At 38.5% G+C, this 18,809-nt stretch overlaps 1 protein-coding gene across 3 annotated transcripts in view; it reads right to left on the bottom strand.

The window, feature by feature from the left end:
• The window catches only part of POLE2 (DNA polymerase epsilon 2, accessory subunit), a 30,340-nt gene extending 13,033 nt beyond the window's left edge, over window positions 1-17,307 (bottom strand). For all 3 annotated transcript variants that reach the window (XM_028506168.2, XM_036028721.1, XM_028506169.2), the window contains exons 1-10: window positions 17,203-17,307; window positions 14,259-14,359; window positions 12,670-12,745; window positions 10,598-10,675; window positions 10,377-10,470; window positions 6,798-6,872; window positions 4,083-4,166; window positions 3,423-3,479; window positions 2,927-2,975; window positions 2,241-2,313 (exon numbers count right to left, since the gene is read on the bottom strand). In XM_028506168.2, coding sequence (XP_028361969.1) covers window positions 2,241-2,313; window positions 2,927-2,975; window positions 3,423-3,479; window positions 4,083-4,166; window positions 6,798-6,872; window positions 10,377-10,470; window positions 10,598-10,675; window positions 12,670-12,745; window positions 14,259-14,359; window positions 17,203-17,270 — 755 coding nt within the window. In that variant the 5' untranslated portion in view covers window positions 17,271-17,307. The remainder of the gene's footprint in view (window positions 1-2,240; window positions 2,314-2,926; window positions 2,976-3,422; window positions 3,480-4,082; window positions 4,167-6,797; window positions 6,873-10,376; window positions 10,471-10,597; window positions 10,676-12,669; window positions 12,746-14,258; window positions 14,360-17,202) is intronic.
• Between the last annotated feature and the right edge of the window lie 1,502 nt (window positions 17,308-18,809).

Genomic DNA, 18,809 nt, shown 5'->3' with positions numbered 1-18,809 from the left:
TATCCTAGAATTGTGAAAATTTGGAGGTATATTAGGACTAGCTCTTAGGGTTTAGGGCTTAGTACATTGTAAGCACTCAGACATGACAGCTGTTATTGTTGCCACCAACTGTACTTGGCATTTTCAAAGGTATGCTCTTACAGTAATAATCTTGCAGTTACAGAGGAATGCAGTAAGTCGATAAAATTGTATGGTGACTTCAAGTAAATATATACCCAAGCATAAACCAGAGTATCACAGAAAGAAATACCTATTAAACTGATTCTTCAGAATTAAAGCCCAGAAGAGCCCTGCTAACATCTGCTGTCCATGGTTCATGGGACATAAGGTGCAAATACAGGCCTGACAGTACCCTTTTTCCTAAGTTGTCAAATCTGAAAAGAAATAAATATTCTAGAAATTCTGGAAATTCTAATACCATTTTGGACTCAGAAAACACATGTCACATGTCCTGTACCAGTGAAAGTGTGATGAAGATAGCAGTGAAGTTCTGGCAAATCTGCATTCCAAAAAATTATACAACGAACTGTCCAATAGTGGGAAGGCATTAGGTTAGTCTAAATCCCTTTGAGATGGGACCATGTTGTAGACTTAAGTGTACTTATTTGTATCTCTAAAACAGTATTTTACACATAAAAATTACTTAATAAAATGTCTGTTGTTGAATTCACTAACTACCACCAGAATACAGCCCTTTGAATTTTACTTGGAAGGTAGTTTAAGAGAAGAATTATTTATAATTCTAATAGGAATAAAACAATATTTTATTTTAATGTACTTTATGATACCTCATACCAGTCTTTGGTGTACTAAACACACGCAAAACAGTTCAATTTAGAGAAAATGGCATAATTTAAATTGAACATTATTTGGGACATTATAATGACAACCTCTTTGCTAAATTGAAGCAAATGATAATACTCTTTGCCAGCTTCCTCAACTATAACTCTCATTCCCAAGTAGTAATTTTGAATCTAAAACACTAAGAGAACAATTTTGATTGAAATATATTTCAAAGAAGACCTATCATGTAGTAAAAAGCCACAAACTAGCATTGAAAACATTCACTTCAAAGTAAGCTGGCTTGATGAGGGCTTGTGGTCTCCTTAGTGTGACCAGAACTGTCCCCAGATTACTTCAAAGGAGGAGGAGCTGCACCATAAAGGTTGCCCTGCCCATGACCCCCAGGCAGGAAACCTGGCCTCTACACCTGAACTGATACGGGTATGCAGAACTAACATCTTAATCCTTACACGTGTTAAAATCATCACCTTCACAATAGAATCTCAAGTTAGAAAGCAATTTTAATCTCCCAGAGGAGCAAACTCAAATGTGTACAGGCTTCAGGAAGGAAACACAAATATCAAAGCAGCTGCCAGCTGGGGCTGACTAGATATGAGCTCAGGTGCACACACATAACCTGCCCAAAATGGGTGGTCACTGCAGTAGGGTTGTAGCCAGGTGAGAATTCAGGCACCATATCCCCAGATCAGTGGCTCAAGAGAACTCAGAAATACAGAGTTTTATGAGAAATCTCCTATTTCTAAATGTTGGAACTAACTCAAAATGTGTTTTAACACCTCAAAGGGGAAGGAAGGGAGGGAGGAAGAGAGGGAGGAGGGAGGGAGGGAGAAAGAGAGAGAGAAAGAGAGAGAGAAGAAAGGAGAGAGAGAAAGGAGAGAAAGGAAGAAAGAAAAGATCTGTAGACTAAATTCAACCCATAGTCTACCAGCTACCACTTTTATTCCACCATTCAGCCTCTGCTCAGTTAGCTCAAGTGACAGGAACTCACTCCTCTCAGAGAAGGCCCTCTTGGAAATTTCTAATATTATGATACTTTCATTTATATTAAAGCTACAGAATCTGCCTCTTTTAACTTTCATTCATTAGTTGAATACAAAAATAAGAGCTTTATATTAACATGGCAATTAATTTCTTCTAAGTTTTTTCCTATCTTTTATCTCATCAACCCTACAGACAAGTAAGACAGGTCAATTGGAATTCTTTCCCAGTTAAAGACAAAAGTACAGAGATGCTTTTGCAACTAATTGGAGTCAATCCAGTAGTTTTCAGTTACATATAATGCCCAGTCTTCTAACTCCAATTTTCCATTGCTCTTTGCATTCTACCACAAAGCCTAAGGCCTTGTAATAACTGAGACATGATATATATACTACCTTACATTCATTACTGCCAGCGTTACAAAATTCCTGCAGGGTTTAAGTCAAACATGTTTGTACCTAGTAGTACTAGAGGGTTCAGTGGGTGGAAATCCAAAGGCATTGACATGAAACACTTGATCTTCAAACCAACCTGAAAAAACATAAGTAAAAAAGTTGCTTTCATTTGTTCAATTCTCCTTCTTGTTTGAAAGGACAAAAGTATAAAACACACAGCAGCGATGCCAGGCTATCATCTCACCCCGTCAACTAACTACAGAAGTTGCCATTCCCACTGAGCTAGAGAACAACTTTAGATCCAGAGACAATCTCAGTTCTATTTTTTTTAAAAATTAAAAAACATGAAATAGAAATAGATTCAGAATTAAAGCTTTTCATTTTATTCACAATACATGTGTCAGTAAAGAGATTAGGAAATGTTTCATTTTATGACCCTACGTAAAATCTGTTTTCAACTTTATTGAGATATAATTCACATACCATACAATCCACCTTTAAAAGTATGTAATTCAGTGGTTTTTAAATATATAACAAGTTGTACAAACATCATCACTGATTTCAGAATATCTTCGTCAACCCAAAAAGAAACCTGTGCCCATTAGCAGTCTGAGAGTTATTTAAAGTTGTTGAAAGTATGCTCTCGTAATGAATGCTCTCCCAATTACACCATATTAACATATTTTAACCAATGCAGAAATGGTTTTACTGGAGAATGATGAGGACAGGAGGAAAGCAGACTGACTTACCTTCTGCTAAGACAAAGCATGATTCTGTGTATAAACCACTGTGAAACTGGTATACACAGTTGAGGAAAAGAATTTTATTTCTATGCTCGAGGTGGTGATAAAGTCAACATACATTTTGGACCCAACAGTACTTCTAAATGATAAATTCAAAGACTTCCCATTTGAAACTGAATAGATGACACCTTAAAAAATTTAGGTTTTAATGTCCATATATGTGATTGTAGGATATAACCTGGTAACACTGACAGTACAGATCATTCTTAGCATGTTATAAACTTCCCCAGTGATTTGTCTGGGTTCTCCAAATAAGAGGGAATTAAAGTATTTTTGTCTCTATTTAGGATTATGTCTCTAAATTCCGACACCACCACCATATGAAAGTTACATTGGGAAACCAAATAGCTAAATTTGAGAATGACACATAATCAATTTCTGTAATTCACAGATTTAAAAAAAGTAAAGGATATAGATTTAAAAAAATAAAAGTGAAGGATATAGCTTTACTAAGATCCAGTTGTACTGTTCCCGTCGGATCCTCCAGAAAAAATTTTCCCTAAAAACAAATTAAAAAAGATATGTCCACTATTATGTAAAAATGAATACTATGTTTAAATAATTAAAGCACTGACAATTTTGACAAAACAATACAGTAGAGAGTACAGTGTACCCCAAAACTCAACAATTCCTAGTCCAGGCTTTTCTACTTACTAGCCTGGTGACTTCAGACTAATCACTTAATTGAGATTCCTAGTACCTAAAGAATGACCACTGAAGATCAAGAGATGGCAAGAGGAACACTTCCTGGCTGCCATAAGAGCCTCACCAGGTGCTTCACCCAAGAGAGTCAGCAGTGTCTCCAAGGGACCAGGATGTGGTCTGAAGCTTTGCTTTTTCAGAAATTCAGTATGTTCAGTTCAATCAGAGGTCAACAGGGGACTAATTTCAGATTATTGCAATCTGGTGGCCAGTATAAGACATTCCTTCCTGATGTCTACCAGGAGAGCAAACACAGATAGAAAGGTTACTTGATAACTGAGGTTAAGAGCTTTCAGTGAGGACTAGGCTCTTCTACTCTGTAGAAATGCTATCTGTAACTGACATTTCATCAATCTGAAGGATGCACATAAAAATTTGAGGCTTATTAAGTTTAACTTACCTCTTTTAACTGTGTTATCATTCCAAGAACAATGACATCTCCAATTTTTGTTGTATTGCCCAATAGGGTTTCTATTGTTTTAAGCTAAAATAAAACAAAATAAATCCTTAACGATTAAAAATATATATTCCGGCCCTGGCCAGGTAGCTCAGTTGGTTAGAGCATCATCTTGATACACTAAGGTTGTGGGTTCAATCCTTGCTCAGGGCAAATACAAGAATCCACCAATGAATGCAACAATAAGCAGAACAACAAATCTTTGTTTCTCTTTCTCTCTCTCAAGATATAAAAATTAAAAAAATATATATTCTTTTAAGAAACTAATCTTTTTATAAATAATTTTGAGTGTATATTTCAGTATTTTTACCTACTTTATAGTAGAAAATCAAATAAAACTTAGAAAATATAATTTCAACCTACAAAAAGTAACAGAATTGCTGGATGAATGGGTATAAAATTTTTCATTTCTATAGAAATTACCAGATAGAGCTTCTTTTATCTTTATCACATAATGGTATATACTACAAAGAATAGATGTTTAGTAAAGGAGAGAAATTTTAAATATAGAGAATAAAGGCATATGTAATCCCATCATCCCAAAATAATAACTTAAATTTCATATTGGAGTTCCTCTTTAAAAACATGAACCTAGCCCTGGCTGGTGCAGATCAGTGGACTGAGTGCCTGCCTGCAAACAAAGGGTCACTGGTTCAATTCCCTGCCAAGGTACATGCCTGGTTGTGGGCCAAGTCCCCAGTGGGGACATGCAAGAAGCAACCACACATTGATGCTTCTCTTCCTCTCTTTCTCCCTCCCTTCCCCTCTCTAAAAATAAATAAATAAATAAATGATCTTCAAAAAATTTAATAAAAAATAAAAATAAAAACATGAACCTAAAATAACACAGTTTAATGTACATTTAAAATAGTTTTTTTACAAAATGAAATACTTAAGGATATATGTATATGTATATATATATATATATATATATTAGACCTGTATCCTAAAAACTGGGTCAGGTAAAGATTTCTTAAAAACAATGCCAAAAATATCCAATAAAAAAAACTATTAGTTGGACTTCAACAAATTAAGAACTCAAGTTCTTCAAAAAGACAATTAAGAGAATAAAAATACAATTTAAAGACTGGGGAAAATATTGAAATTCACATAAAACCAATCCACCAAGCAAGCAAGCAACACAGGAGTACAAAATTACAAGTAAGGATTTCCGAGGACACCACCTTTGGGGCCCATAAAGTGAGATCACCATATAGGTATTATAAGTGGCAGTTCAAAGAGGAAAGGTACCATCAGGGATACAAAGTTAAACAGCTTGGAAAGACTGAAAAGAATAAAATAATTAATTCTTTTTTTAGTTTTTTTTTAAGATTTTATTTATTTTTAGAGAGGGAAAGAGAGGGAAAAAGAGAGAGAGAGAATCAATGTGTGGTTGCCTCTCACATGGTCCCCACTGGGGACCTGGCCTGCAACCCAGGCATGTGCCCTGACTGGGAATCGAACCTGCGATGCTTTGGTTTACAGCCCGCACTCAATCCACTGAGCTACGCCAGCCAGGGCAAAATAATTAAGTCTTAAAGTTACTTTGGTAAAGAGGAGAGGAGAAATATTGCTTCCATACTACGAGTATCTGAGTTGCCATAGGAAACCTTGTGTGTGTGTGTGTGTGTGTGTGTGTGTGTGAGAGAGAGAGAGAGAGAGAGAGAGAGAGAGAGAGAGAGAAATAAGTAATATCAATTTCCAAAACATACTATATTTTTTTTAGTAAAAGTTAAAAGCAGAAACTGTCAAATACTATAAATGTCTTGTCCTTATGGTGTCATCAAACATTAATTTGGTCATTATCTGGTATTATTGTTTTAGAATCTATCAGATTACTCATCTCCATGATTGCTGATCTAACTTGGTGGAGAATTTGAACCTTAGAAGAGCCTGGGCCTCCTTACAACCTATTTGGAACCTTACAGAAATGGTGGGGCCCAGACACAAGTAGCTAAGGACTATCCCCCAGTGGGTTCTGTGTGCTGATGAAGGGAACCGAGCCACAGATGGACTGACAGTGATTACGTGTGCTGCTGGTACAAAAGCGACAGTGCTGGTTGATAATCACTTTCTGAGGTATAAGAGTATAAAAGTGGAAGGCGCACACATGAAAGAAATTGCCCCTCTCACCTCTGCTCCTTGGGTCCCCACAACCCTGTGGCCTGTCTGGGCTCTCTCATTCATTCGATGAATGTTGTTTCTTTAGTGCTCATATAAAGTTATCACTCTAACTGATATAGTCCACTGTAGTTGAACAAATGTGTGGTGGTCACTAGAGGGATGGGCTGGACAAGGACCAGTATTTTGGAGTAAGAGCGAGGGCGAAGGGCAATGTTGAGGTTTGGACAGAAAGCCAGTATAGTATATAACAAATGGATCAGAAGAACTAGGGATCTGTCTTGTGGCCAGAGACTATCTGGGGGTTACCACAGCCTCAGGTCCTGCCCCAAAGAAGGAAATTGTTGCTTTTATTAGAGGTCTGTAGGGCCCAGGGCATAGGGCACAGACTTTATCAACAGTATACAGGCACAGATCAGTTAGCTAGTTAAAGTTACTAGTGGTTCATTTTCATTTAAAATTCAATAAATTAGAATGAGCAATAACTATTAAACTTATATACTTACACCCCCTAAATAACTAGGACAATGTTCTAACCTGGAATTTGCTTCCGCTTTCATCAGGGTGAGAACCTATCACTGGAGGAGTAAACAGTTCATGTCTGTGGGTCCTCTGTAAGAAAGAAAGATTCCCATGAATTACTGAAGCAGACATTTAAAACTAAGATTCATTAAAATAGTACCCTGACAAAACACAGTCCTTAAATTTAATGTTTCTATTATCTATTCTCAAATTTGAAAATCCACATAACTGAATACAGAAATCTAGATATATAATTTAAAAAATAAAAATAAAATGATTTAAAACATTTTAAGTCTCTTGTGTACCTGGCAGCAGCACACTCTGGCATGTGGACGTGAAGACAACAAACCAAGTTGTCATCCTCAGAGCATGGGGGCCAGTGAGAGAGAGTACCAAGAGGTCACGATACAAAATAAAAAGGAATCTTGGCAGAAGGGGCCATTTAATGAGATTGTTAATGATAAAAAAAGACTTTGCTAGTAGGAAACAAAAGGAGGCTAAGACAAGACACTTTGGGCAGAGGAAGGGATGTGTCACGTGAAAGAGTTGTAAGAGTAAAGGAGTATTTAGGAACCATTGCAACATGAGGTGTGTGAGGCAGTATGTCAGACAAGGCAAAAGATAAGCTGGAGCCTCTGTTTGGAAAGCCTTCCCTACCCTACTGTGGGTCCATGCAGTTTAGCCACAGTTGGTGCCCTTTCCCCCTTCTATAGATAGGCCACCAAGGGCTAATGAATCAAGGTCCTCCTTTGATCAGTAATTGGTTCAGGACTGAGCAAGGGTCTCAAGCTGAGCCAATAAGAAACTATTGCTAAGGTTACTAGTGGCCATCTCTGTCACCTCAGAACTTGTTAGAAAGTAAAACGAATTTTAAAGTTGCTGGGAGATAGAAAGAGGCAGATGCCTCATGATATTGTGTGGGCACCTGGGTCAACCCATGATGGACCTCTACACTTCTTTCTGTTCCAGTCAATTTGAGTTTCTGTAATCTCTAATAAAAGAACCCTAATAGCACAGACTTTGCATCCCAAGCAAAGAAGTTTGCCTTATAGACAATGGAAAGCAAAGATTTTGAAGCAGAATAACAATAAAATCAGATTTCTTTCAGGAAGACAATTGTGATGAAAATATGAATGGACTGAAATAAAATGTAACCCTTTTATTTCACAGTTGAGAAGAAATGAGGCTCAGGGGGTTAAGTGACACCCTCAAAATAATATAATAGGCTTTAAAACATAATTTTTAAAAAGAAAAGAAATGTAGTATTTACTAAGCATCCTCTCTGAAAAGCACTGCACCTAATGGGGCAGGGGAAACAAACAAGGAATCTGCAGTTGACAACAGGGATAAGCACCCATGCAAGGCAGGGCCAGCGCCAGGAAGTCAAGTAGGGGAACTAATGAGTAGTCAATGGTTTGAAAAGGAAAAAATTGCAACAAACTGGAGATAAAAAGGGCCTCAGAAAAGAAGAGATATTTGAGAACAGCCTCTCAGAATTCAGAGGGTTTCAACAATAGAGATAAGAGGGAAGAGTTGTCTAGAGAGTAAATACAGTGATCCCTCACCTATTGCGGGAGTTCCATTCCAGAGACCCCACGATAGGTAAAAATCCGAGAAGTATTGGCATTATATTTATTTTACTATTTATATATATTTAAAGGCTTTATAAACCCTTCCCACACTCCTATAAACCTTTCCCACTCTCTTATTAACCTTTCCCACACTCTTATAAATACTTAAACACTTTCTACACTCTTAAACCTACGTAATTTTAACAACATATAAAATTCTATATGGGTTCTCACCAGTGAAGTATACAGTGGTCCCTCGCTACACAGCGGCTCACTTATTGCGGCTTAGCTGCATCGTGGGAAACGCGATATAGCGAGGGATGACTGTAGTCTGAGCAAAGTCACAGAACATTGGAAGAAACAAACAATAATTCCAAACTTCAGTATTGGCTCTAGAATGGTATGATTAGAGTAAAAGTAGAGATTAGGCCAAAAATGTGTGACATCTCAAATATTAAGTATAATTTCCATTTAATTCAATAGGCAGTAGATTTCCTCGAAAGAATTCTGTGCAAAGTCATGCCATGATCACAGCTCCGTCTCAGGAAAGTCAACCTGGCAGCATTATGCAGGTGAAGAAAGTGCAGAACAGATAAGCTGGTACTCATTCTCTTCAGCCTGTTCACTAATTATGCCTGTTGTCAATCCTCTCCTCCTCGAACATTTGTTTCTGCCATGTAACACCACCCTAGCCTGGCCTCCAAATTCTACCCTCTTCCCTTTTCTATTGCACCTTCCTCTCAGGATCCCACCCCTGAATAGTTCCATTTATTACTGTAGGCAGATGCACCCTAAATTTCTCTCTACCCGGATGGATTCTTTGGTCTAGACAAACCTTTTACCTGATAGCCTACTATAAACTTAACTCAAATGTTTTGAACAGAACCTGTCATCATCTTCCTCAAACATTCTCTTGTTTCTATTTGTTAACATTTTACCACTATTCTATCCTACTTTTTCAGATTCAAAACCCTAACCATCTTTGAGTCTTCACTCTCCCCCTTCTCCTTCACATCCAGCCAGTCACCATGAACTATGGCTTCCACTGGCCTAGTGCTGTCCCCTTGTCTACTGCACTTGCCATATCCTTCATCCTGACTATCATTTATGCCAGGACTAATACCAGACTCTTGTGAGTCTTCTCTCACTCTCTAACTCACCCTGAAAATCTTCTGGTAGAAAAAGCCTAAAAAAACCCCAGCTTCAATTGAGTCTCTCTAATATTCCAAAGTTCCTTGTACCAAGAGAACAGAGGCCCAACTCTCAAGAATGCCATCCAAGGCACACCCACAGGCTCCCACTTGCCTTTCCAAGTTATCCCATAATGCTCCTCTTTATGAGCCTTCCTCTCCATGCAAAGTGTACTGATAGTTCATTATGTACTGAACAGAGTCCACTTTTTCCTTCTGCTGTGACTGTGTTCACACCACATTTTCCCTACTGCCCTAAGAGCAAAGCAATCAATGCCCATGTCAAGCGCCATCATTTCCTTGAAGACTTCCCTGATTTTTCCATTGAATGAATGTTTGTATCTCATGTAGAGCATGTATAAAATTCTACTTTATATTTTATTTGTGCAAATGTCTTCAACTTCATAGACGATAAGCTGCCCAAAGGAAGTCTAAAGTAGTAGGCAAAGGTTGGGCTCCAGACTCAGACAGATCTTTGGGCAATTTACTAAACTTCTCTAGATCTCAGTTTCCTCACCTGTAAAATGGGAATAATGGCATTTATACTTACATTGATATTATGATGATTAAATAAGGTAAATAATGTCCGTAAAGTGATAAACAATGCTTGGCATATCAAAAGCATGTAATAAATGCTACTATTTTTATCATCATCATAATTGCTAAGGGGAAAATATCTTTTTATTTCTGTATTCCTTACATTGGGCTCTCAGAGAGAGCCCAATAACAGTCTACTGAATGACAAACTTTAGACTACAAAATTCCATCCTTTAATTATCCCCAAGTCTTACCTAAGTGGAAATGGTCTCTTCTTCCCCACCGCGACAACTTACCTGATGCAAAATGGTGTATCGTTCACGAAACAGTTCTGCTTTATCTCTTGCTGTTCCAAATAAATTTGGTGCAGGGTGGTTGGTCATTAATAGACTAGAAAAAAAGGAATGCCTATTTACGACTATCTGAATACACAAAGGTAGGACAAAAATGAACTATGAGACTATATACCTTCTAAAAAAAAAAGGTACACTTGGAAATCAATAGATGGAATACTTACGGAAGAAATTTCTTTCTTTCTGAATTATACACAAAGCGTGGAATATCAAATGCTCCTATGATATTGAAAATATGTTCTCTGAAAAACATCCCCAAAAACATAGATCTGATTTACTAAAACATAAGTATTCTAGATGAAAAACTTGCATTATAATCTCATGTCACACATGCATACTATTTTTACAGATCAAATACACAATTTCTTATACTGTCAAAAATAATATGGCCCTAGCTGGTGTGGCTCAGTGTGCTGAGTGCCAGCCTGTGAACCACAGGGCTGCTAGTTCAATTCCCAGTCAGAGCACATGTCTGGGTTGTGGGCCAGGTCCCCAGTAGGGGACACATGAGAGGCAGCCACACATTGATGTTTCTCCCTCTCTTTCTCCCTCCCTTCCTCCCTCCCTCCCCACTGTCTAAAAATAAAATAAGTAAAATCTAAAAAAAAAAAAAAATTATGGGAGTCAAATGTTTAGCTTGTGAATTTTCCTCCCTAAACACAAGAAAGCATTGCTGATATTCCAAGCAAACAAAAATAATCAAGTTAATTTCTAATGAGGAATGTCATGTATTGAAAAAGAACATTTAGATATAAAAAGTCATATTTGAATAAAATCTCTCCCCATATGTAGTACTTTTTTGAACAATATTATTAAATGATATAATTCATTTTTGACATTTTTTATTCCAAAATATTATGCAAAAATGTCCCAGAAAAAGATGTGAAATGGAAAAAGAACCCCCAAAATTTTGGTAACATCCTAGATACTTATAGTCAAAGAAGGAAAATCAACAAATAATTTTACTTTCAGATCCTGTTAATAACATAACCATGTTTGAAAGAGGTTGAAAAAAATTCACAGCACTAGCATAAATATCCTAACCAAAAAAACCTTCCATAAAATTATATGTTTATCTCCGAAACTCAGAAACATTCCTGCTACCCTGGTGATAGCACTAAGTCAACAGGAGCAAAGAATCCCAGACTTGAAGAAAACGTGGCATGCATGCACATTTTCTAGTGGATCAGTCCTGGCAAGTTACTGAACTCATTATGGCATTTCTTCATCTATAAAGATGACAGCCTCTCTCCTGCTATACTACGACTTTCTAACAACTGAAGTTGTAAAGATTGTTTACCATTCAGTACCTACTGAACCTCTACATTTGCTGACTGGAACATATAAATAAGTATCGATAGCTAAACAAAAACGACAGGGAACTTTAATGCCTGTTTTATGATTATCACCTTTACATTTTGATATAATCATTTTAAATTTTTATTGATGGCTTCAGGGGTACATCACTGTTCTCTAGTATCTTAAATACTGAGTTTCCAACAATAAAGTTAATATTCCACACTTCCTCTATTGTTTTAGCAGCTCTTAGTTCTGACAGGGAACTAAAACTGCTGACCAAAATGATAGTAATGACTCCTTTCAATTATCTATATTTCCTCAAATAGGAAAAATTTTTCCCAGATGTTTTTTTCCAGTTAAACTCTCTGAATTTTCAAAGAAGCAAATACCATGTGCCATCTTAATTCTACAAGTACTAATTTTGTAAATTTTCAACTATAAAGGAACTTTTATATGAAAAGAAAGGGGGATACTCAGAGAAATAAAATCCAGGAATGATTGGCATGTAAACTCCTAAGCTCTAACAGCACAAAATGGGGGAAAGTCATAAAATTGAGGTTCTATATCATTTGCCATTCACCACGTGACCCAAGGTAAGCCTCTGAGCTTCTCTGAGTTCAGCACTTTCCTTAGAGCAAAAGTCAATTATATTTCCAAATATTCAATTCACTCATAACCTACAGAATATAATGCGGGGTAAGAGGTAAAAAGTAGTCATGGTACAAACTACACAATTATCTCAAATCCTAGCAGAAAATAGTAGAGAGGAGTCAACTGATAATGAGGTTTATAATGTAGGCTATCACTTTAAAGGAAACACTAAGACATAACCACTACAAGATTGTTGACCACTAATTAATTTCCCCCATGAAAATAATTTAAAATAAGCACTCAATAACCCCTCCAACATGGGGGAAAAATCATTTTTTTCACATACATGGTTTCATCCACTGACTGACTGCATTCCTGGACTGCTGCTTCCACTGCACACCGTTCGATCATGTTGGATGGCACTGGAAAGAGAATTTCAAAGTCAAATTTTAAAAACAAGTGTAAAAATTAGTTCTTCCCACAGATAGCTTTTTCTTATGAATAATCTGAAGACATACCTGGAGGTTCTTATTACATAGTTTTTAGGAGGAAAAAAATATTAGAACATTAACAAAAGCCATACCTCAAATACCTTAATTTTCTGCACTCAAATACACTTATAGTACCTTAATACACAGTCAAATGCCCTCTTGTTCTGGTTATTGTTTAGTAAAATTGTAAGCTCTTAGGTTTAATAAGTTTACATTAGTATAACTTTTTTATCACACGTGCTGTGTTTCAGTAGCCATGATAGTGACAATAACAGTAACAGCTACCACCTATTAAGCCCTTAGTAAATGTGTGCGTGTCACCATGCTCAGTACTTTACAAACACTCTCCCATTAGACATTCTATGACTGATGTTCACATGCCCGTATCTTACAGATGGGGAAAGTGTAACTTTGAGAGGTTGAACAACCTAACCAAGAGCATGGCCAGAAGGATTGGGGAGCAACACAAACATAAGCCTGATTCCAGACTGGGCACCCTTAACCACTTTGGTATGTTCTCAGGCAAAATATCATGTGCCATCTTAATTTTACAAATACTAATTTTCTAAATTTAATTATTGTTTAAATTTTCAACTATAAAGAAATTTTTGAAAACAAGGTTATATTTAAAATTCTGCCTTCAGAAGTGAACATGAAATATAATACCATTTTTTCCTATCTCACAGAACAGATTTCTTTCTATATAATTGAAGAGACTAACATCTATCCATCATATGAGAGCAAGCTGCACCCACTTCTCTCCTTCAGTGCTCTAGAAACAGTGGACTTTTTTTGTGTGTGAAAGAGCATTCCTCCTTTGTAGGCCCAAAATTGTGGCAAAAGGCTAAGTACTTAACAAAAAGATCCCTGAAGAAAGGCTGAAGCATGAAGGGAGTTAGTCCTGCTCCCTTACTCCCCCTACCCTACCTTTTAGGAGTACCTAAGTTAAGTAAGACAAAGTTATAGGCATGCACAACAAGACAAAAGTGAGCATAAAGGACCAGACCAAAATCAGAAGGTAAGCACAGAAATGTGGTAGTGACACCTCCATGAGGGGGAAGAGCTGTAAAAGGGTCTCTGAGGTTCCAAAGAAACAAGAAGTTACCCCTTGGGAAGACATGCTACCAGAGGTATGTCCCATAAGGCTGGGACATCTTAATACTGAATCATCATCCTGACCAGTGTGGTTTGGTTGGTTGGGCATCATCCCACAAGGAGAAAGGTTGCAGTTTGATTCCAGGTCAGGGTGTGTGCCAGAGGCAACCAACTGATGTTTCTCTCCCTCTCTTTCTCTCTCCCTTCTCAACTCTCTAAAAATAAATAAACAAGCAAACAAACAAATTTTTTAAAAATACTGAATCCTCAACTTCCATTTAAGTCTATAAGTCTAATTGAGGCTGTAGAAGTATATTACCAATTTAAGAGCTATCAGAATGTTACTTACAGGGTTGCTTTTCAACTGCATCGATGATTTTTTCCAGTGCATCTTCAAACTCTACTTCACTGATAGACTGAAGAGCTTCTGTGAGGTATTTAATAGCTTCGCTGATAAGAGATAGTAAGAAAAGATGAGGTAGGTGATTTGGTAATTAAGGCTAAAAGTTTTATGACAAAAACTGGCAAACACTCATCAGTCTAGCATTGAAATCAAGATCTATTCACTCCAGCCTGCAAGCAGTACCCACCTTTCCTGCACTGAACAAGTTCTCCCTTCTGTGCCTTGTATATATAACTGTTCTTAAAACCCCAAATCACGTCCTTCTTTTAAAAAGCCTTCCTACCCCAGCCCTACCTGCTGCAATCTCCCCTTCCTTCTTGAAATTAAGTCTCACTCATATATACCTTAGATCTGACACATTACATTAGCCTCGTGCAATTTATTACCTTACATTCAAGGCAGAACTACCTCTGCTTCAATGTCCTGAACATAACAGACACTAGAGCAACACTCATATTAAATTACACAAATCTCTCCAATAACAACAAAATAACCTCAATACAGCTGAAATTTTAAAAAAGTACTACATGATTCCTTAATTTAAATACCAATAATGCTCACAATGAGCACTGTGTATTCAACAATTTGCTAATTACATGCCATTCTATTTGTAGCACACAACTTTACACTTTCCGTCATTATTATACTCATCACACAATTGTTCTATGTCTCAGGTTGCTTGTTGTTTCATGTGTGGGTGTCACATATCTCCAATTTATTATATCAACAGATAATGCTCCCTGAGAAATGGAACTGTGTCATCCCTTGGCAGAGAGCTAAGCACACCAACTGTGGCCCATAAGTATTTGATGTTGAGTCCCTAAAATCACATGCATTTTGGGTGAATCAAGAACGCATGGGACAGCTCTTAGGATAGACCAAAGCCCAAAAAGCTATACAGGATGTGGCCCTGCCAAGTCTAGGTTCATCCAGTGCCTCTAATTTTTCTGGTGCTCTCCTGACTCAGGGTGTTAAAATGGTCATTTCTCCCTACTTTTCTTCACCTAGTTAAATACTGCTCATCTTTTAACACTCAGCTCAAACCAATCTTCAATAAAGCCCTTCCTTGACTTTAGAGCTATTTATACACCCAAGCATACACTATACTAGCACTTCTTTCCTCGAATACTTTTCACAATTGAAGTTAAATAATTGTGAATTATTTAATATCCATGGCAGATAAAGACTTCTAAGATGACCTCTAATACTCCATGCATCCTGGTTCACATTCACGTGCAATCCTTGAGTGCAGGCTGTACCTAGTAACCTGCCTCTAATGATAGCATATAGCAAAAGTGAGAGAATATTTTACTGTATTGTAATTTTAAAAGTAAAATTTTACAAGTGACAAGATGCCACTTCCATGATTAGGTTACAAAAGACTGACTTCCATTTTGCAAGCAGACTCTCTTGCCGGGTTTGATAAAACAAGCTGCCACATTTGGGGAGCCTGAATATCAAGGAACTAAGGATGGCCTCCAACCAACAGCCAGCAAGGACTGAGGTCCTCGGCCCAACAACCCTGGAGGAACTCAGTTTTACCAAGCACCAAAAAGCTTGGAAGTGAATCCTACCCTACTGACATTGGAGATGACCCCAACTTGACCTTAGCCTTGAGAGAGACCTGGAAGCTGAGCACCTAGCTAAGCCTGCTTATTACTGACTGATGGGAAACGTGAGAAAATATTAAGTATGTGCTATTTTAAACTAATAAGTTTTGGGACAGTTTGTTATGCAGCAATAAATAACTAATGCACTGTCTGCCTCCCAAGCTCCACAGTGTCTTACTCTCTCCTACTGTCTTACCCTAGCACAGTGCTTTTCAGCTAATAGATTTCAGTATATTTCTCACAATTAATTAATAAATGATAGCTTAATATTGGGTCAAATTCTAAATGAAAAGAAAGAAAAATTGACCAATTACTTATATTTCCAAAATGTCAAGGATCAAGGGAATGAAATTCATTATTTTCTCCCAGAGTATATCCATTCTTGCCCTTGTTAACTACTAACCCAAAGGCAAACTTGAAAGTCCCATAAAACTCACCATTATAAAAACGAACAAACAAAAAAACCCTTCACACACAGTTGTAATGAAAATCTGGTACAGGAAAGTATATCCCATCTGGCAGGCATTCAAAGATGTAAACACTGTATTCTTTTTTTTTAAAGCAGATTTAATAAGAAAAATCTTGGAAAGGTTCATTCTGTAGGTCCTAGAAAACACAGATATGGCCAGGAAACCTATCAGAGAAGTTCTAAAGAGAAGGAAGGAAAGGAGGGACGGACGGAGGGAGGGAGGGAGGATAAAAAGAAAAAAGAAAAAGAAATGACCCAGAAGACCTAGGAACATGCATTAAACCTACCCACTTTTTACTGTCCAGGAATTCTCTCTGGAATAGTACCTGATCCAAAATTAGGAAGGTTGGCAGGGCCTACAACTTCTGCAACAACGTAAGTTGACAGCTACTGACTGCATATGGGCTTTCCCAGCTCTCTCCCTTGAGATCTCAGTGACCACGCTCTGCAGCGCTGCTCTGATTCCCATTTTGCGGAGGCAGACTTCATGGACTGACAGGTGCCAAAGTCACAGAGCTAATAAACCGCTGCTGCGACGCAGATCGCCACTTATCAAGCTCAGTTTGGCACCTGCAGCAGGGGAGTCTCGTCGCGCCTGGGTGAAGCTTTCCGACCCAGTGCCAGCGTCGGAGAAATCTTGAAGGTATCGCAACCTGAGCCCAGCCAAAGGCACTTAGCTTCTTAGAAATTTTTAAGGGTCTCTGTCATTTAAAGTGAAATCTCTCCCAGTACGTGGAGAATCCCGCTGCCCCGTGCTGCGGCTCGGCCCTGGCTCTCCCCTGCGGTCCCACAAACTAGCCATCCCACTCACCCCCGGAGCAGCAAGCCGCGCAACCTGAAAGCAGAGACCGTCCGGCTCCTCAATCGCTCCGGCGCCATGTTAGAGTTTTGGCGCCACCGCCGAGGCCCCGCCCCTTCCCCCGTGTGCTCCGCCCCTTCCCTCGACCAGGGCCGATCTGCTACTTACCTTGCTTCCGGGGCACAGCGGGCGTGGCAGGTGCCGGTATCCCCGTGACCTCTACGGCTCTTTTTGTCTGGAGGCTGCCCCAAACAATGTAGGCTGACGGAGGGCAGGACCCTGAACTCTGTTTTGCCCTATACTGAAGGACGAGAGCGTCCTTCCCTGTGTCTGGTTGGAAATGTGCTTACCTTATCCCGGGTGCATCACTGAGTCACTCTAGTCGCTGCCCTCGCCCCTCCGGGACTCCAGTCGAACTCACCCGGAGCCCGGGGGGTCCTGTATACTCATGCTTTCTATTTTACAAGCTCTGGAAGTACTCTGTGTCGCCACTTGATTTTCTCGGACATTCCCTCGAACTTGCTAAAAATCAACATTCCCACCCGCCCCGTTTTTTATTTAGCAGTTGAGGGTTTCCTATGCGCCATAAATTGTCATAAGTGCTATAAGTGTATTAATTGCTGTATGCTCATAAATTCTAATGAATTGTGTGTTATTTTTTCAACATCCTTATTTTACAGATAAGAAAACAGATACAAAGATGGTAGATGGCTGGCTCAAAATGAAAGTTTGAGAAATTGGTGGAGCTAGGATTTGAAGTCAATCTGATTCCAGTAAGTAGACTGTCAATCTGCCACGCTTCAAAAGACTTGTCTAATGAGTTCAATAAAACAATGGAATGCTTATAGGTGAGCACACAGCTTTATAAAACATGAGGACGATTATGAAGTACCGTTGCACATTAACATCCACGTTATATTGTTGCGGAAAATCACTTACTCTCGGAGAGATGATGAAGCACTAACTTTATTACCTGGGGGGCTCAGAGGGGAATTCCAAATTCTGAGCCCCAAAAAGGCTGGGCTGGAGTCTTCTTTAAATACACAGGCAGAAAGGGAAGGGGGGTGAGTTATCTGCAGAAGCAGGCATACAGAAGCAGAAGCAAAGGTCAGTATTTTGGCCTTGAGATAACTGTTACCTTGGTGTCAGCCCCTAGTCAGCTCCTCATCATATAAAAACAAAGGCACTGTGACATTGCAAGTGTTACAGAGAGTATGGCTTATCTACAGAGCATAGAAACTTTTTTCATGGGGTTTTCTTTTCCTGCCACAATATGGTTAACTTTAAAACACACACACACACACACACACAAGCAAAGTATGGTAAAGGAGGGGAAGTGTGTATATGTGTGTGTGTATGTATACATATATTTACTTTTGCATCAAAAAAAAAAAAACAACCCTCTGGCCCTGGCCATTGTGCCAGTGTGGCTCAGTTGGTTGGAGGGTCATCCTATGTATGGAAAGCACACAGGTTAATTCCCAGTCAGGGCACATACTAGATTTCCAGTAGGATCCAGGGTGGGGCACCTCTGGAGGCAATGGATATAGATGTTTTGTTTTCACATCCATGTTTCTCTCTCTGTTTCTCTGTCTCTCTCTCTCTCTTCCCTTCTCTCT

The sequence above is a fragment of the Phyllostomus discolor genome, chromosome 1 (genome assembly GCF_004126475.2).
Source record: "Phyllostomus discolor isolate MPI-MPIP mPhyDis1 chromosome 1, mPhyDis1.pri.v3, whole genome shotgun sequence".
Lineage (NCBI taxonomy): Eukaryota > Metazoa > Chordata > Mammalia > Chiroptera > Phyllostomidae > Phyllostomus > Phyllostomus discolor.
The sequence above is the reverse complement of the archived record's forward strand: the minus strand, read 5'-3'. Positions and strand labels throughout refer to the sequence as shown.